Here is an 18,844-nt window from a genome sequence, read left to right on the forward strand (position 1 = left end):
AGCCATCTTCAGAGGAAGGGAAATGTGGGACAGGACCCGATGGGGACAAGAGGTCTCCTAATTCAGACAGCAGAAGGGACACACCTGGAAGGCAGGTTCTGAGGAAGCACTGGTTCGTTAGCAAGGAAAGGGAATATAGCTGGGGATTCCCGCAGATGCAACATTTTATATTTGGCAATGACCTAAGAACCCTTGACTGATATTGATTCCACTGAGATGCGTTTTAAACATGTGTATATATTTTAGCTCAGCTATCTCTTTGTCCTAGGGCAGGACAGGATGAGTCCGCCTTCGACGCTGGCATCAGAGAGGAAGGTGGGACATTTTTGCCCCATAAAGGAGCAAACCATGTGCTCCTGACCACTCAATTAAGCCCTACATTTCCTCTGACCTCCTATGGACGCCTTCCCTTCTCACCTCAATCTAGGCTCTGGCAATACCTAGTTTCACCTATAAAGCGCTAAATGTTTGGGAGCCAACCTATCTCAAAGACCATATATCTCCCACTGTGAGCTGGCTGGGGTGTTAAGATCGTCACGAGAGACCCTTTCTCTCCGTCTCATTATCCTCACAGGTGTGTCTGGTGCAGACACAGGAGAGGGCCTTCTCTGTCGCTGCTCCCAGACTGTGGAACTCCTTCCCACTGGAGGCCAGCCTGGTCCCGTCTTTGCTGTCCTTCTGCAAGCAGGTGAAGAAGGCCTGTCTCTTCAGGCAGGCTTTCCCTTAATCACTAAGAGCAGTTATAAAATTATAAAAGCTGCCTAGAATGGATGCAAGACCAGATAGGTGAGATATAACTAACTAACTAACTAACTAACTAACTAACTAACTAACTAACTAACTAACTAACTAACTAACTAACTAAATAAATAAATAAATAAAATGGGACAGTTTACATTTTTGTTGCCTTTAAAATCTGTTCAAGTAATGCTTTTATCTAACGTTTTAAATAAAATGTTTATTTAATTATTTTTTTAAAATGTGAATGATTTCCTCTTTTGATCTTCTAATGTTGTGTTTTTAATGAGGTAAGCCACCTTGAGTCCTTTTTTGGAGAAAGCTGGAGTGAAAAATATTTTAAATAAATAAATAAAAGCGGTGTTTCCAAACTCTTGTGAAATTCCTCCCTCTGAGGCAAGAGGAAGACAAAGACTGGTTGTTTCCTCTCCTTCCCCCCACCCTCCATAGTTTGCACAGAGCGTCTCTGGGTGAAACGAGCATCCTTTCTCTTTGAAGGTTAAAGCAAAATGCACACACAGGCGTTCACACACGTGCATGCACAGCAAATGGGAAACGATCGGCCGATCCTTCAAAATGATGCCGACCCCCCCAATCATCCTATTTCTCAGGAGCCCATGAAAGAAAGCTGCAGCTATCAGTGATTCAGTACCCTCCCCACCCTTAGGAGCCAAATTATTTCTTGCAAGTGTGGAAACACTTGTTAGGACCACCACTTGTTAGGACCAAGGAACATGATGGGTTCAAGCGACAGGAAGCTAGCTTTAGGTTGAATATCAGGAAAAAACATCCTAACTGTTAGAGCAGTACAACAAAGGAACCCATGATCGCAGGAGGGAGGTGGTGAGGGCTCCAACTCTGGAGGCCTTCAAAGGAAAACCAGACCATCGTCTGTCTGATCTGTTCTGATCTGGATTCCTGCCTTGAGCAGGGGGTTGGACTGGATGACCTCAGAGGCCCCCTTCCAACTCCCATCACGCTACAATGACAGCTTTCTGATTCCTGCCCACGAGAGCCAATCCTGTGAGGAATCACATCCAAACACACACACACACACACACACACACACACACACACACACACACACACACACACACACACACACACACACACACACACCTTCTTCCGCTGACACCCCCCCCCCCCGTTTACCTTCCAGCTGTTTCCAAACGATGCCTCGGACAAGGTGAGCTGTCCCGACCGGAGGCGCAGATCGTCCTGCGGGTAGCTGTTGAAGTTGCCACAGAGCCCGCAGGTCTGGCCTTTGTAGGTGCCGGCCACGCTGACTTCCAGGTGGGAACGCCCGTTCCAGAGGACCTGAGGAGGGGCGAGCAGGAGGGGGAGAAGGACAGCGGTGGGTCCCAGAAGCCTCGGGGCTCCAGACCGTACCCAGTTGGCTGTGGGCCGAGCAGCGTGGCAGCATGGCTCCTTCCATCCCTGGCTGGAGACCGCCCCGTTACAAGGCACGGGGGTTATGGCTGGGCCAGGAGACGCTGGAGACCCCTCTCTCTGCCTGAGCTGCAAAAACACCCCAACCACTCATGCAATGGATGGTTCTGCCTATAGAGTCAGGGAAGAGGACCTGAGCCTTTGCACTGACCCATAGAAGCAAAGCAAAAGCAAAGTGTGTTGCTCATAGGGTGCCCCACAGCGTTCAAAGCGCTCCCTGGGCAGTTTATGATTTAATTACGCAGGCTACACATTCGGCCCCCACTCCCCTCCTTCCCTTGCAACCTGGGCGCTCCTTTTACCGACCTTGGAAGGCTGGAATGCTGAGGGAACCTTGAGCCGGCTCCCTGGGATCAAACTTGGGTCGCGAGCAGAGTTTTGACTGCAGTGCTGCCATCTTTCTGACAACAGCCACACATGCATTGGTAACAACCAGGCTGGACTACTGCAATGCGCGCTACGTGGGGCAGCCCTTGAAGATGGTCCAGCAATTGCAACTGGCACAGAACAGGGCTGCGTGGCTGGTAATTGGTGGGGCCACATGGATTCGTATCACGCTGGTTCTGAAAAATTTACACTGGCTGCCGGTTGCTGCTGCTTGGGCCCAATTCAAAGCGCTTGCTTTGACATATAAAGCCCTAAACGGCTTAGGATCTGGTTACCTAAAGGGCTGCCTTCTTCCATATGAGCCTGCCCGCCCTCTAAGATCAGGCCAGGAGGCCCTTCTGATGGTGCCATCCCTGAAAGAGGTGAGGGGGGGGTTGGCAAGCCGAAATAGGGCCCTTCTCGGCTGTTGCCCCCCCAACTTTGAAATGCCCTCCCTATAGAGACCCGCCTGGCTCCAACACTTTTGGCTTTTCGGCGCCAGGCAAAGACCTTTCTGTTTAGCCAGCATTTTGATTAAATAGTATCCCTTAGCTGGCCATATGAGAAGCAGGATTTATTAATAATAATGTTTTCATGATTTTTTTAAAATACAGGATATTATTATAATATTGCCTATTTTTAATGGTTTCAATGTTTTCAAAGTTTCAATATTGTTGTACGCCGCTCAGAGGCTGCTGGTAATGGCACGGCTAAAAAATCTTGTAAATAAATAAATAAATTTAACCACTGATGCCACTCCCGCCCCCAGCGTGGCATCTGGGTGGCCACTAAGGGCAAAAGGTGGGTGGGTGGGGGGCTATAATCTACCTTCCCAAACCGAGTGCTCTCCAGGTGGGTGGAACTATATTCTGGGTCATGAGGGGAACGGTCGTCAAGCAGATCTGGAAGATGCCAAAGCAGTGGCGGTGGGGGGCGCACAGAGTGGGAGGAGGGTGCTCCCCGAAAGGTACTGTTTGTTCCCCCAGATGTGGCTCCCAGTGGAGAATGGCTGGCTGGCTTCACGCTTTCCAGCTCACCCCTGGTGAGAGGGCCAGGCTGCGATCCAAACACGGATGCCCCCCACAGCAGGCGGGGGCCGTCCCTGTTGCCCCCTCTGCCCCCATGGAGACGCTAGACCTCCGGTTCCCCCCCCGCGACCAGGCCCCCTTCCAAAGCTGGTACGCCTCCCGTTTACTCCACAAGGGCTTGGGAAGGATGAATCCTGCAGGGAGGGGGGCTCTTGCATCCCCCCATCCCAGTTTGTTCCCCCCCCGGCTGCTCTCTAGGACAACCTTTGAAAACAGGGTCTGCTGGCCGAGGGAGAGAGAGACCGTCTCGCCTCCCCCTTCCCATATTTGCAACCCTTTGTGACACCCCCCCTCCCCGCGCCCGCAATGCCCCTTCCCCTCTTTGCACCTTGACGCCAATGTTGGTGTTCAGCAGGAGCGTGGTGGCCTTCAGCTCGATGTACAGGTGGGGCTCTTTCAAGAAGGGGAGGGTCACGGTTTGGGCGTCTACCTGGGAAACCAAAGGAGGGGTGCCGTAAGCAGGGGGGCGGGCCAAGTCTTTGGGTCTGACTCCCGATGAAAGACAAACTTTTTCTCCCCCCACCGGGAAAAAGGGAGGGGGTGGGTGGGTTCTATATGTGGGGAGGGGGTCTGAGGTTTGTGAAACCCCCTCCCCCCCCAGAGGGTCCTATCCCTCTGCCCTTTGCCACTGTTTGCAAAGGGCGCACACACACACACACACACACACACACACACACACACACACACACACACACACACACACACACACACAGAGGTAGAGGTGAGGGGCCCGGGGTGTTTCCTCCCCTCGCTGCTTGTGCTGCAGCCAGGACCCCCTCCGCCACAGGAGGTTTTCCTGGGAGTAATAGCCCAACGCCACCCTCTTGGCTCCCCTCACCATGACCACGCGGTCCTGGAGCAGCCGCACGGTGGAGTCCCCGACCAGCACGGTCACCTCCTTCGTCCAGGACACACCCTGGCGCCCACGGTCATCGTTGGTCACGTGGATGCTGTTGAGGGGGGAGTGGAGAGTGGCAGAGGGTCAGGGCCTTCCCCAGAGGGTGCCACGGGGCAGGGCTCACCCCTTTTCTTCAGAGGGATGGCAGGGTGGGTGGTGGGAGAACCTCCCTCGCCTCGGCTCTCTCGCTCTCCCTGGCTTCTTCTCTTAACCTGTTGGACAGCAGAGGCTCCCGAAGGGTGAAGCCACGGAACAGTGGCTGGCATATCCAGCTTCCTTGGCCACAGCCATTAAAAAAATATGCTGAGTGGTCAGAAGGGCTGCCGGGGGGGGGGGCTGCCTGCACCCATAGGCTTCATCTGGCCCCCCCACCAGAGCCCTCAGACTGGTCCACAGATTCTGATTTATGGCAACCCCTCCCAGCCTATTCTGTGTGTAAATAAAACCTCAGAATAGTTTCCCACTCCCTCTTTCTGGTGGCCTTTGGGGGCTGTGCTATTTCATCATCATCTTCATCATTATCTTAGAACTGCAGGGCTGGGAGGGACCCTCCAGATCACTGAGTTCAGCCCCTGTCAGGGAGGCCCAGGGGGGAATCGAACTCCCAACCAGATGTGTGCTCCACAGGCAGATGCTTAAACCCCTGGCGATCCAGATTCACCCAAGGCTGCTCGGGGGGGGGGCAAGGCAGGTGACCCCAGCCACCGCTCACGCCGACCCTCCTTATGTTCATCTCCTCTGGAGTTCCCTTTCCTTCACAGCCAAAAGGGACAAGGGGGTCTCCTCCCTGCCCCAACCCTGAGTCGTGATTGTCCCTAAGATTCTGCATCTTCATTTACCTCCCTCCCCCCCCCAGGACAGCAAGCATCCGTCCCTCCCTCCCGCCGTGCAGGTAAAGAAACATTCCCGTTTTCCTCTTCGGCTGACCCAGGGGAGCAAACGGAGAGGCCAAACGTTACCTGAAGTCTCCCCCATCACAGTCCTGGGCCAGGACGTAGGTACAGCTGCCCTGGAAATGCACCATCCTGCCGTCAAAGGTGCGGTAGTGCGGGTCGCCGAAGACGACGCAGGTGGCGGGACGCGGGACGCAGTGCGGACAGCACATGCCCGGGATCAAGGTGGGCATCTCGTCCTGTCCGGCAAGGAAACAGGGGAAGTGGGGAGAGCATCAGGACCGCCTTGCCCGCCCCTACTCCAAAAATCATCGGTGCCGTCCGTGTTCTGGACTACTATACGATGAGCACGAGACAGCGAGCCAGGCCACGCCAGCGGAGGGCTTCACCCCAAACCGGATTGCCTGCTGCAACAATCCTCAACCTCTGGTCTTCAGGTTGGGCTTCTCTCTCCCAGAAGCCTTCAGCCAGCGTGGCCAAGAGGGATTCTGGGAGCTGAAGTCCATAACATCTGGAGGGACAGAGAACCCCTGGTTTGTGAGCGTGGCGTTTGGAAACAGCGTGGAAGACCACAGCCCGGCCAGTGGGTCTTGAGGGGCGTCCCAGAGCCCAGGGCTGTGGGACCCACAGACCGCTCCCACCCTCCAACTCACGGCAGCGCAGGCAGTGGGGGGGCAGCGTTCGCTCCGGCAGTGCACCTCCCCGGACAGACAGGTACAGGTCGTGCACTCGTCCACTTGCCAGCGCTCGTTGGCCCCGAACGTCTGGCCTCGGTGGGAGCAGCCGCTGGCGGGCCCTGAGAGGGGAAGAGGACGTGGGGGGAGGACAGAGCGGGACGCCGGTCAGGTTCTGGAGGTTCAAGAACCCGTTCTTCTCTTGAAGCAAAGCAGACACACACACACACACACACACACACACACACACACACAAAAGTTCCAAGGAGGGCAACCAGGAGGATTAGGGAATAGGAAAACGAGCCTGGGGGAAGGAAAGGCTGAAAGAACTGGGCAGGTTTAGCCTTGAGAAAAGAAGACCGAGGGGTGATCAGATAACTCTTTTCAAAGACTTGAAAGGCTGCCCTACAGAGGAGGGGCAGGATCCGTTCCCGATCCTCCCAGAGTGCAGGACACGCAACCATGGACTCAAGTGAAAGGAAGCCAGATTTCGGTTGAATATCAGGAAAAAACCCTTCCTAACTGTTAGAGAAGTACGACAACGGAATCCACGACCTCTGGAGGTGACGAGCGTTCCAACTCTGGAGGCCACCAAGAGAAAATCAGACCACCGTCCATCAGATCTGCTTGGATTGGGGTTCCTGCCTTGAGCAGAGGGTTGGACTGGATGGCCTTAGGGGGACCCCTTCCAGCTCCATTATGATTCTAGGACTCTACAACTCCCATGATCCCTTGCCTGGGGCTCTGCTGGCTAGGGTGGATGGGAGTGGGAGTCCATGAACATCGGGAGGGCCACCAGTGGTCCATTTCTGCCTCTTGGTTTTGAGGCGGGAACCGGTCCGAATCCCCAGACAGAGAGAGAGGGTGTGCCACCAAAAGGATGCCACTCCCTCCGCCACGACTGATCATGCTGGCCAGCAATGGCAGGAATGACCATCCCATGACCTTGGAGGGCTGCGTGTTTCCTAGCCTTGCTGCAACACCCCTGTAAGGTAGGTTCCTCATGAGGCCCCCCTTTCCTTTTGGACTGAGTGGGGACTTGGCTTCAGGCGAGCTGGTCAATTCAGGGCAGGGAAATGGGGTCTCGTCTGAGCTCCGCAGGAACATCAGCTCTTGGCTGCGCAATCTTACACCAACTCGGAAGTAGTACAGTAGTCATCCTCATCATTATTGTCTGAGAACGGCAGAGCCGGAAGGGGTCCCATGGATCAATGAGCTCAACCCCTTGTCAAGGAGGCCCAGTGAACCTCTGGCTCGGCAGCCGGAGACCTAAGCCTCTGAGTTATCCAGCAGTACGTCCCGTTCTGGTTGGAGGGACTTCCTGCCAGCTCAAGCGTGCCTAGGGGTGGCAACCTAAAAGCTTTCAGAAAAGGGATGAGATGCGCTCAAGGGGAGGCAGTGCGCAGGTGGCGCATCCCATTTGGGAGCCCGGAGAGTTTACCTTTCCGCCTGTTTACAGGATCCCCCGATCCCTGAGCATCAAGTGGCTGGCCATGAGAAACAAGAGGCCAGCATCCGACAGAGCACCCGCCTAGTGGAAATTTCCACCTGTGCAATAGAAAGCAAGCTCACGCTATTTGTGCCAGTGTGGCTGTTTGCACAAGCAGTGATCTCCAGGGAAGAGACCCAGCCCTTGCTTGCACAACGGCCATGCCATGAAAATAGCTACGGAAGCCACACAAACTCAAACCCCGACAACGGGGGTGAAGACAAAAACAGGAAGAACGAGGCTGCTGAATGGGGACTCAGCACACCGTCAAGAACGTGGCGGGCAGAACCTGCAAGGAGCGACTCAGAAAAAACATTTAGGAAAAGCAACGACAAGCCACACGAATCAGAGAGAGAAGCCACCCTAACTGCTTCTGAGGCACATTCTCTGTGACGTCTCCTGCTGGGAGACAGGAATCCAAAGGGAGACATCATCACTCTTTTCCCAGAAGGATGATACTGCAACCTGGAACATTCGTTCTGTATAACGTGGGAGCCACCACCAAAAAGTCCCTGCTTTGAGCTAGCCGGAGCGTCGTGGACTGATTTAACGAGAAAGGAAAGAAAGGCTCTCAATAGCTCAGCCAGCAAAGGGGACGCGCGTTCAACGAGCCTACCTTGGCACTGGGCACAGCACTGCCCTGGCGGCTGAACTTTCACCTGCCCTTCCTGGCACACCGCAGGCTCGCATTCCTGGATATGGCACTCAATGTGGCCCAGCTGAACAGCGGAGACAAACAAGACAAGCCGTGAGAATCATAAGGAAGGGTGTGTGTGTCTGTCTGAAGTGTGTGTGTGTGTTGGAGTCAGAGCCCTCCACTCCTTTTTACTTATTTAAGTAAAAAGGAGTGCTATTCCTGTCCTCTGAAGATGCCTGGCCACAGAGATGGGCAAAATATCAGGAAGAACAACCTTCAGAACACGAAGAGTTCTGAAAAGAGCCCGAAAAACCCACAACAGCTATTTATTATTTGTTTGTTTGTCTTATTCACAGGCCTCTTTTCTCCCGATAAGGGGACTCAGGATGGCTCACAGTATTCAAAAGTACAGAAGTAAAAACACAGCGAGATATACTGCACATTGAAAAGTGACTCTTCTAACCTGAGATCCAGAAGACCTCACAATATGGGGTTCTCTCCACCTCCTCCTTATTTCCATCTCTCTCTCTCTCTCTCTCTCTCTCTCTCTCCTTCCTTCTGGACATATTTGGATTTTCCCAGCCATTAAAAGAGGTTTGTGTCAGCTATTAAAGGCACTCGAACTTTTAAACTTTTAAAACTACCTCCCGAGAAAACTCTGGCTCCCACGGTATCATACCGGGAGAGAGATTTTACATGACTGAGAAGTAACTTTTCCCAGGTCTGCCCTTTTCCATAATCAGAAGGAGAGCAGATCAGTCCGTTGGACCCAGGTTTTAACGTTCTGCGCACAACCAGGCTAAAAAGGGAATACTTTTCCACTTCAGATTTTTAAAATAGCCTTCTGTAAAATGGGAAGAAGAATAGCCTTTAAGCCAGTTCTAAGGCTTCAGGTATAGCAGACAGAAGAACAGGGCTCATAGCCTTGGCTGTTTTAGATAGATAGATAGATAGATAGATAGATAGATAGATAGATAGATAGATAGATAGATAGATAGATAGATAGATAGATAGATAGATAGATAGATAGATAGATAGATAGGTAGGTAGGTAGGTAGGTAGGTAGGTAGGTAGGTAGGTGGGTGGGTGGGTGGGTGGGTGGGTGGGTGGATGGATGGATGGATGGATGGATGGATGGATGGATGGGCTCCTGACAGCCAGCCCAGTCTGGCCTTACATTGCATGAGCAGGAAACGCAACTGTCCGCATCATCTGTCCAGTTCTCTCCATCGGACACACGTCGCCCCTCACCTTCGATCACGCACTCTGCCGAGGGAAGGATTGAGAGAGAGAAAGAACTTAGAGGCTCCTGAGATCCGCTCGGAATGTGGCATCCAAGTTTTTATTTTCTAAGGCGTGAGGCGGATCGGGTGTGCTTCAGACCTGGCACGGGCAAGAGGCTCGTGCACTGGATGTGGAGCCGACCCATTTCAGGGTCACAGTAAAAAGCCGCCTGCCATTCTACCCCCCCAAGGAAGATCGGTTCTCAAAACGGGAAAGGAGGACCTCAAACAGCAAACCGGTATCCTTTCAAGATGGCAGACCTTTCCAAGATCTTCTGATGTTTTGGTTTTGTTAGTCCCGGCACGGGATGGGCAGAGAGCCTGGCCACTAATATGCCTTGGGGAAATTCACAGTGGCTCTGGATGCGACACACGATGTGAGCCCTACTGTGGTTTAAAAAACGGCATCCGTCTGCGAAGTAGGTATCCATTTGCTTCTGTCGCTGCTCAACCACTGCTGGGAGGCTTCCTTGCTACTGATAGGGCCCGGGTCCCTGTAGACTCGACATGGGGTGACAAAGGAACGCTTCGAGGTGTCCCCCGGATAAGCACAGCGTTGTTACCTGGCCAGCCTTGGGAGGCTTCCTGGCTACCTAAGCCCTGGCCAGCTGTTGAGGACAGTCTTGTTCAGGGAGGGAGGGCAGCTCCAGGGTCTCCCCTTTGGGCACAGAGTGAGCCCAACCCTGACACTGTCAGCAATCGGGACACCTCCCAGCACTGGTCTTGTGGCACGAATGACATCTCCTGCCATCATGCAAGAAATCCCATTGAAACAGGATGCGGTGTTGCCAGCCGCTTGTGCCTGTTTACAGTCTACCCAAAACAAAACGCTGTATGGTCAGTTATTGCAAAAACGTCATTCCTGCTCCAGTCTGGTGCAGGGGATAGTATCTGGCTAGGACTCAGGCATGCCGGGTTCAAATCATGGAAGCTTCTCAGAAGGTGGCCTAAGTCAACCACTTCTTGGAAACCCCAGTTATCTCAGAAAACCCAGTTGGGGTCCACCACAAGTCAGAAACAGCTTGGCAGCGCATGACGATAACCTGATGGATGAGTTATTAGGCCTGTTTGCACAAGCAGTGGCTTGCAGGAAGATAATCCACCCACTGCCTTCTGGAAATGGGAACAGGAAGGAATTGTCCGCCACGGGTTTTGTAGGGTCAAGCGTCAAACCTAGGGTTTGCTTCCCCCAATCTCCTCTCCCACCTTGCAAGGCAGTCTGAACTCCCAGGTGTCTCATCACGGTGGGATGATGACTTTGGGCTCCTGCATCCGGATGGCAAGGGCTAAATGGGGCATGGGTGTGTGTTGGGGGAATGGAAGGGAGGGGAGAGGGAGGGGAGAGGTACACCACCGTCACAGATCGGACAACAGGCTCCGTGGGGAGTGAAGCGCTCAGCCGCAGGACAACTCAACAGCGGGCATCCTTGGTGAACACAAACCCAGGTCAGATCCTGCATGGAAACAGAGGAGAGCCAGGCTGGGCTAGTGCAGGTGGGCATCAGAGCAGAGCACTGGAATGGAGCCACAGGAAGCTTTAAGGGATGCTCCAGCCACCAGGAAACCTGAGGGGAGACCTGATGCCTCTTGCCAACGGGCACACGGCAAGAACACAGTCTCCTGCTGGTCACAAAGGGCTCTGGAAGTGGGTGCCCCCCCCCCCGGCGTCCAGGAAGAACAGCAAGTCAAGAGGGAAGGTGGGCTCTCTCTCCCTGCTTGAAAAGAACCGCCTGGCCCAAATGGGGTGTGCTGAAACCTCCGCGTTCTGCTGTCGCTTCAAACCAAGACTGCTTCCCAAAGGAGCTCCCTTCAGTATGAAAGGGAGGGAGGGCTTGGCATCGGGGTCACAAACGCAGGAGACGAGACACAGAAGGAAGATCAGGGAGACGAGGCAAAGAGGCAAAGAGGGAGACAGAAGACAGGGTGTCGCTCCCCTCCTCCGAGGGTCTCTGGATACGAACCACCCTGCCTTCTCCATCCTCCAGGCTGGACCACAGGGAGGGCAGGCGGGAGCCTCCTCTCTCTCCCCCATGCCCCCCCTCCCTGGGTGACCTCCTCCCCTAGGCAGCCTCACCTTGCACTGGCAGCTGTAGCAGGGCTCATCCGTGGCCTGGATCTCGTTGCCCACCAGGCTGGTGGTGCAGTTGCTGAGGGCTTCTGCAAAAAAGGGCAAGCAGCCGGGAGGGCTCACTGAGCAAGGGACCGGCCAAATCCCTGCGGCGAGAATCCTAGAAAATAAAAGAGCAGGGGAGCTCCGTCCTGCTCCCTCCCCCCCTGGAGGGGCTGGGCTCACCTGCACAGGTTGGGCAGCATCGCCCGGCCCCGGGGGACTGGATCTGTTCCCGGGGGCAGTCCAGCAGGCTGGGGCACTGCTTGCGGTAGCACTGAAGGTGGCGCTCCCCGTCGGACATCAGCTGGAAAGGAAACAGACACGGTGTGGCACACACACCCAGCGCTCCTCGAGAGACCTCCAGGGGTGCCCGCCGGATTCCCCCCCCCCCCACAAAAAGAGGAGGAACCAGATCGGCCTCTGAGGGCAAAACCAACCAAGGGCCTTGAGGTCTTTCCCAAAGCAGGCGCTTCCACTTTGACAGCGGCTTTGACCGACTTGTTTGGGAAGAGCAGCGCTCCACTGAGGCTTCATGCCGAATTGGAAACAGTTCGCCTTTTAGTCTTCCAAGTGTCTCCAGGCCCCTGGGAGGGGGGGGGGCTACGTCCTCTTATCTGGACGTGAGGATGCCTTCTTCAGCCATGGGGAAGGATGGGCGAGCTTGCCAGAACAGGAGATGCAACAGAATCCAGGAACCACACCCCACACCCGCCCCCCAGCATGCAAGCTCGAAAGCTTTCCACGGTGGTGGAATTTTACACCGGTCCGCACCACGGGGTGACTGGAGCTCCCAGTGTCCGGTTGGGCCTCTGTGTCCGGTTGGGCAGCTGGAGCAGCAACCTCCCTGCTTGAGGGGGAGGCCTGTCCCCCCCACCCCAGAGGGAGCGGAAGGAAGAGGGGGCCTGTGGTGGGGCTGGCAGCCACCCCTTCGCCATCTCAGGTGGACGCCACTTTAGTGAAACCCTCCGCCACCAACACTGCAAAACCGCCTCTCCCCCCCCCCCGGCCTTCTTGCAACCCACCCAGCTAGGCAGGAAGAGAAAGGAGAGGCAACCCCTCCACCCAGCAGCTGCACGGGAGCCGGGCAGGGGGTGGGGGGGTGCGTTGTGCCATCCCAGGAAAAAGTGCAGCCCGAGGCAGCTGTGGTCCCTGCTCTTTCCAGGGGCCCGCTTGGGAGAGCTGCCGAGAGAAGCCCCAGCTCTTCAGAACGGCAAAGAGCAGAGAGCGCAGCAAGTCTGCCCCCCCCCCGTGTCCTTGCCACCTGACGCCGCTCCCTTGGGGTAAAGCCAGCTTGGGTCTGGTAAGTGGATGCCTTGCCTGGGGGCTTGGGTTCCCCTCCTTTTGTTCCTATGGCCCAGGGCAGCCACCCTCTTGGCTTCTACCACCACCTAGTGACCAAAGAAGTGACTGCAGCTGCGTTTGGAGGGTTGCGATCGTGTGTCTCTCCACGGGCCAGTCAGCGTCAAAGCAGGGTAAACGCTGGTTGTTTGGGACAGGCTTTCTCCTTCCTGGCTCACCGGAAACCGCAAGAGCAGGGCGTGCTGGCGGGAAAAGGATTTCCCAGGGCGGGAGGACTGGACAAGATGACCTCAAGGTACCCCTGTCCTAACTGCTTTTTTGAGAACCACCTGAGAAGTGCTCACCTCGCAGGTGCAGATTTCGCAGGGGTCCTGCCCGGGTTGGAAACTCTCGCCTGGTCCATACACACGACCCTCGTACGAGCAGTCTGGAAGAAAGGGGGCGAGCTGAGATTAGAGGTTTGGAACGGGGGAGGCTGGAGAGGATCATCCTGCCCCACCAGACAGAACATCTCCCCTTCTGAGAGAAGGTATGGAGAGGAGAGAAAGAATCCGAGGCCCTTCGAGGCCAAGAAAGGTTCTCCGCAGCCACAACGATGGGGAGAAAAGAGCAGAGAGAGAGAGAGAGCACATAGAAAACATAGAGTGGTCATACTGACTAGATAGGCGGGGTACAAAACAAACAAACAAACAAACATTTTTTTTGGAATACAATCTCCAGCATCCCCCTGCTATTATGGGCAAACTGGTTGGGGGATTCTTGAAGCCATATTCCACCCCCCCACTGCCCCGAATGTCTGAAGGCTGTTCTGGATGGTTCCTAGCTCTCCCATTTAAAACAGCGGGTGGGACGGGAAAGCACCCGGTTGGGATACACGGAAGCAACTCTCGTTGGAACGGTAGGACAGCGAGATGGAAAAGGCCGGATTATGTGGGATTTATGCCAGTTTCACTTCTGGTCAAACAGGTTTTGCAGGTTTTCAGAACCAAAACCTGCTCCACCTATTGATGGAAAGATTTTAAAAATGAGATCATCCTCCTCTTAGAACCAGAAGGGACCCTCTGGATCGTCGAGTCTAGCCCCTGTTAAGGAAGCACCGGAGGGGGAATTGAACTCCCAACCTCTGGCTCCCCAGCCAGAGACCTCAACCTCTGAACTGTTGTAAAGCTAATGGTGCTTAATGGTTCGCTCGAGCCCAAAATACCTCCAAATATTTTGCATTACAGGAGAAATAGCTGCAATCCATTTTCTCCCAGACAGAACGCAGAGGGATGCTCAATGAAGAGGGGCCACAGGAGGAAGCCAGAGGCGGGTGGCGGGTGAGACTACTTGGAAAACCCCACGCAGCCCTGGTTCCACGACAGAACGGCTCCTACCCACAACCGCTTTACCTGCACACAGGGGGCAGCACTCCCCGGGAACTTCGATCTGGTTGATGCAGGAGCTGATGCAGACAATCTCGGCGCAGGTGGCTACGCCATCCGCACACATGCAGGCCATACAGGGGGTAGAGGAGGAGAGCCAGCGGCTGCCGTCGGGGCGCTCCCGGCCCTCGTAGGTGCAGCCTGCGGAAACGGGGGCCAGGGTTAGACCCAGCCGTCGTCTGCCCAGCCCCTGCTTCACGGCAGTACCAGCTCCAAGCGGCAGGGGGCGCTAGCTCCCCTGCCGCTTGGGCAAAGTCTAAAGCCTGAGATGATTCCATCTTGCTATAACACATGGCCAGATCGGATCAGGACTTAAAGGCTCGCTCCCCGGACCCTCTTGCTTTTCATATTCTGGTGGCCCAATAAATTTAGTTGTTTGTTTTTAAGTGCTACGGGGTGGCATATACAAGCAGCAGGTTTTGCTTCGCTTTTTTAAAGGGTGGGTACCCAGTGGTGCTTCTGAACGCAGTCTTCCACCTGCTTGGACCCCAGCCTTCCTTGTGGCTGCCCATTTAAAAGCCCCTGGACTCCGGCACAGGGGAGGCAAAAGGGCCCTCCATCGGCCACAGTTTTAACAGGCACCCAAAACAAGAGGATCGCGGTGGTGCAATTAAGCAACAAACGGAAACTCGTGTCGTTGAACTATAATATCTATTCCCCATAGTAACTCTGTTTCCTTACAGTACCTTATCAATCAAACAACTGAAACATTGACCAGGTTTCAATAAATACAAAATGAAAACAAAGAAATTTGTAAGACTGAAAGCCTTTATCGAAGTCTTCCACATGGAATGCATTGTGTATTTATTGAAACCTGATCAATATTTCAGCTAGCAGATCAGAATCATAGAATCATAGAAAAGCTGGAAGGGGCCTCCAAGGCCATTCAGTCCATCCCCCCTGCTCAAGGCAGGAATACAATCAAAGCAGATCTGCCAGGTGATTATCTAAGTTTCTCTTGAAGGAGCTGGAGAGCTCACCCACCTCCCTTTGAGGTCACTGCTTCCGTTGTCGTACCACTCTAACAGGACGTTTTTCCTGACATTCAACTGAAATCTGGCTTCCTTGTCCTGCACTCTCGATAAAGTGCTGCCAGGAAATTGAGTTACTCAATGGGGAATCTGTATTCAGTTCGACTGCACCGTTTTAACAGGGTGGATTAGCCCAAATCTCAGGTGACCGAAACGGTTCAAAGTCCGGAGGAGGGAAGAAGGGGCGCTCCCTCTTTAAAGCAGCCTCCTTGCCCCTCGAGGGCCGAGCGTGGGGGGTGGTACCTTTGCAGCGGGGGCAACAGACGCCGGGCTCCGTCACGGGGTGGGAGCACCCGGTCAGGGGGCACTGGATCATCTCACATCGGACGTTTCCATCCTGCAAAGCGAGGAGAGCTGTTTGGCCCGGTGGTTCCTGGCCGTTCCCTCCTGCCCCTTCCAGAATGCCCTTCAAATGCCCACCGATGGATCTGTCCCAATTGCAAGGGTTTTTTTAAAAAAAAGGTGGTGGGTGGAAGGAATGGAAGAGGCAACCCACTGAGCCCAGCCTCTCACCCTGGGGGAGCTTCGCTTGCAATCTGCCTGCCCGCCCGCCCGCCCGCCCACCTTCCCACCTGGAGGTCAGAAGCCACGCAGGCTGATGCCCTCTCACCTGGCAGGTGCACTCGAGACAAGACTCCGGCTTAAAGGCTTGCCCGTGAGCGTAGCGTTCCCCTTCGAAGAAGCAGTCGTGGCAGAGCGGGCAACACTGGCCGGGCCCCAGAGCCGGGTGGGAGCAGAGCGTGGCTTGGCAGGGCAGGGGCTCACACGAGACCTCCCCGTCCTGCCAAGAGAGGGAGGGAGGGCTGTGTGGGCGGGTGGAGGTGGGGGGGGACGGCTGGATGGATTGGGACCCATCCATCCCAGTCACTCGTATCTCATCCTGTAGATTTTGGGAGGACGCAGTGGGGCACTGAGATCTGAAGAGCGGGTCTTTTGTAAACCTAATGGCTTTATGTTGTGGTTCTGTGCCATTGAGTAACTTCTGAACGAAGAGGAACCTAATGCCGTTTTCAGGCTATGTGAGAGGTTTAAGGAATGGGCAACCTTTGCTGCCATGCCTGAGTTTTCACGGCCGAGCAAGGACTCCTAACTTAGAAAGCCCCTCCCCCCCCCCGGATTTTTGATTTCCCATGATCAGTGGTCCCGTTCTGGTTCTGGCAGGGTGCCAACCGAGGGGTAGCCCGGAGAGGCCAGCGGAAGGGTGGGAGACGGGGCAGGCCCCCATGAGGGGCACAGAGGGGCGCGAGGGTGAGGTCTTACCACACAGGAGCACTGCTGACACGGGTCCAGAGCAGAAAGCCATTGCGACCCTTCGGGGTACTCCTGCCCGGCGTGCCGGCACGCTGTTGGGGAGGGGGAGAGGCGGATCAGGGCTTTCCCCAGACCCCCCCACAGCCCCTTCACCCCCCCTCAAGTGCACCTGCAAGTCCACAAACCCTGCCTGGGCCAGCGGTCAGGACAGGCATCTTCCTTTACTGGTGCAGAAAGCAAGGTCTTCCTGCTAAAATGGTCCCTATGCCCAGAGATAGATAGGCAGGTAGGTAGGTAGGTAGGTAGGTAGGTAGGTAGGTAGGTAGGTAGGTAGGTAGGTAGGTAGGTAGGTAGGTAGGTAGGTAGGTAGGTAGGTAGACAGACAGACAGACAGACAGACAGACAGACAGACAGACAGACAGACAGATAGATAGATAGATAGATAGATAGATAGATAGATAGATAGATAGATAGATAGATAGATAGATAGATAGATAGATAGATAGATAGATAGATAGATAGATAGGTAATGCAACCCAATGCAATGGCAAACGCAAAGGGTTGCTTTTTAAACCCTGCAATGAGCCATGGCTGTGGATTTCTTCAAGCTACTCTAACAAGTAACAACCTCAGTTTCAAAGTAGCTTTCCAAGTTCTGTGCCGTCTGCCCCATAAGGAGGCCTGGAGAGAGAAGCCATGCGGCTAAGCGCACTGAATTCTGCGCCCCTCGAGGGAGAAACCGCTCGTCCTTCATTCCACGGATCACCCCCCGCCCCGTGGGCAAGACCCGCGTCACCCCGGCTCGCTTCCTACCTGGGCACTGCGAGCAGCACTGGCCAGGTCTGCGGCTGGGACTGGCACACGGCGCCCGGGGGCAAACGACCGGGGTGCAGAGCACGTTGCCACGCAGGCAGGTGCAGTGGCTGCAAGGGTCGGCGGGCGAGGTGAAGGCCTGGCGGTTGGCGTAGCGCTGGCTCCCGAAGAGGCAGCCCTCGCAGGAGGGGCAACAAGCTGGAGGCGTGGGGGGCAGCGGGTGGGTGCATTGCACAGGGCAGGGTTTCGGTTGGCATGTCACCACTTCGGCCTGGAGAGGACGGAAGGAAAGGTCCCGGAATCACAGACTAAATCCGAGTTGGAAAGGGTCCCCCAAAGGCCATCCAGTCCAACCCCCTGCTCAAGGCAGGGATCCAAGTCAAAGGAGATCGGATAGAGGGGTGGCCCCATGATCTCCCGAACGCCTCCAGCGTTGTTCCCCACTTCCCGAGGCCATTACTGTAGTTCCAATGTCGTACTGCTCTAACAGTTAGGAAGTTTTTCCTGATCTTCATCCGAAAGTAAGAATCCTAGAATCGTAGAATAACTGCGTTGGAAGGAGCGAGTAAAGGAACACAGGAAGGCTTCCATGGAAAGGCGGGGTTCCAACCAATACAGGGGGGTTCTGGGGGCCGGGTTTCTGTGCTAAACTCACATGCACACGCAGGAACATACACATCCACTACAAACCAAGCCAGATCTCTTTCCGGGCCACGATGACAGCATGCCATTCACACCAGAAATGCGGTGGAAATGAACACTATGGTCTCAACGGACTTTGGCGGGTCTGAAAGACATCCACCAGCCCCAGACGTCCTGGGGACAGACTTCTCTTAAGAGCTGCCTCTGCAGCAGGAGTGGCTAACAGGTCCCATGCACCATCTATAGCCCACCTGCCGGTTTCTGCAACACCCGCTACTGAATGTGGGTGACACATTGGTGGCAAACGTTCCAGTAAAATATAGGGTCTGTGTTTCATCTTTGAATGCCTGATACATAGCATGGTATCTGGCTCCCTCTAGTGGCGATTCTGGTAACTTCATCATTGGAAATATATATTTCCAGTAAAAACAAAATTTTAAAAAAGCACTGTATTTTTCTGTGTATAAGACCCCCCCCCCAGTTTTCTAACCAAAGTTTTCTTTCTTAACAAGAAAGTGGTGGGGCAAGGCTGGGATCAAAGCACTTTGATTCCTGCTTTCCTCCCCACTTTTTTGTGAAGAAAGTGCTTTCCCCCTCCACTTTCTTTGGAAGAAAGTGGAGGGGGAAAGCAGAATCATCAAAGCAATTTGATCCCTCCCTCCTCCTAACTTCCTTGTATAACATTATTTAGATTATTTTAAATCTAAATATTTTAGAGGAAAGTATCATCTTATATATGGAAACATATGTTAAATCAAA

At 54.4% G+C, this 18,844-nt stretch overlaps 1 protein-coding gene across 1 annotated transcript in view; it reads right to left on the reverse strand.

The window, feature by feature from the left end:
• The window catches only part of KCP (kielin cysteine rich BMP regulator), a 79,963-nt gene that overhangs the window by 2,395 nt on the left and 58,724 nt on the right, over nt 1-18,844 (reverse strand). The window contains exons 34-49 of the mRNA XM_078376812.1: nt 17,444-17,714; nt 16,640-16,722; nt 15,990-16,160; nt 15,623-15,716; nt 14,316-14,489; nt 13,269-13,351; nt 11,809-11,929; nt 11,590-11,672; nt 10,870-10,969; nt 9,410-9,498; nt 8,212-8,314; nt 6,086-6,228; nt 5,499-5,671; nt 4,480-4,591; nt 3,970-4,071; nt 1,891-2,055 (exon numbers count right to left, since the gene is read on the reverse strand). Coding sequence (XP_078232938.1) covers nt 1,891-2,055; nt 3,970-4,071; nt 4,480-4,591; nt 5,499-5,671; nt 6,086-6,228; nt 8,212-8,314; nt 9,410-9,498; nt 10,870-10,969; nt 11,590-11,672; nt 11,809-11,929; nt 13,269-13,351; nt 14,316-14,489; nt 15,623-15,716; nt 15,990-16,160; nt 16,640-16,722; nt 17,444-17,714 — 2,067 coding nt within the window. The remainder of the gene's footprint in view (nt 1-1,890; nt 2,056-3,969; nt 4,072-4,479; nt 4,592-5,498; nt 5,672-6,085; nt 6,229-8,211; nt 8,315-9,409; nt 9,499-10,869; nt 10,970-11,589; nt 11,673-11,808; nt 11,930-13,268; nt 13,352-14,315; nt 14,490-15,622; nt 15,717-15,989; nt 16,161-16,639; nt 16,723-17,443; nt 17,715-18,844) is intronic.

This window comes from Pogona vitticeps, chromosome 5, assembly GCF_051106095.1.
Source record: "Pogona vitticeps strain Pit_001003342236 chromosome 5, PviZW2.1, whole genome shotgun sequence".
Classification (NCBI taxonomy): Eukaryota; Metazoa; Chordata; class Lepidosauria; order Squamata; family Agamidae; genus Pogona; species Pogona vitticeps.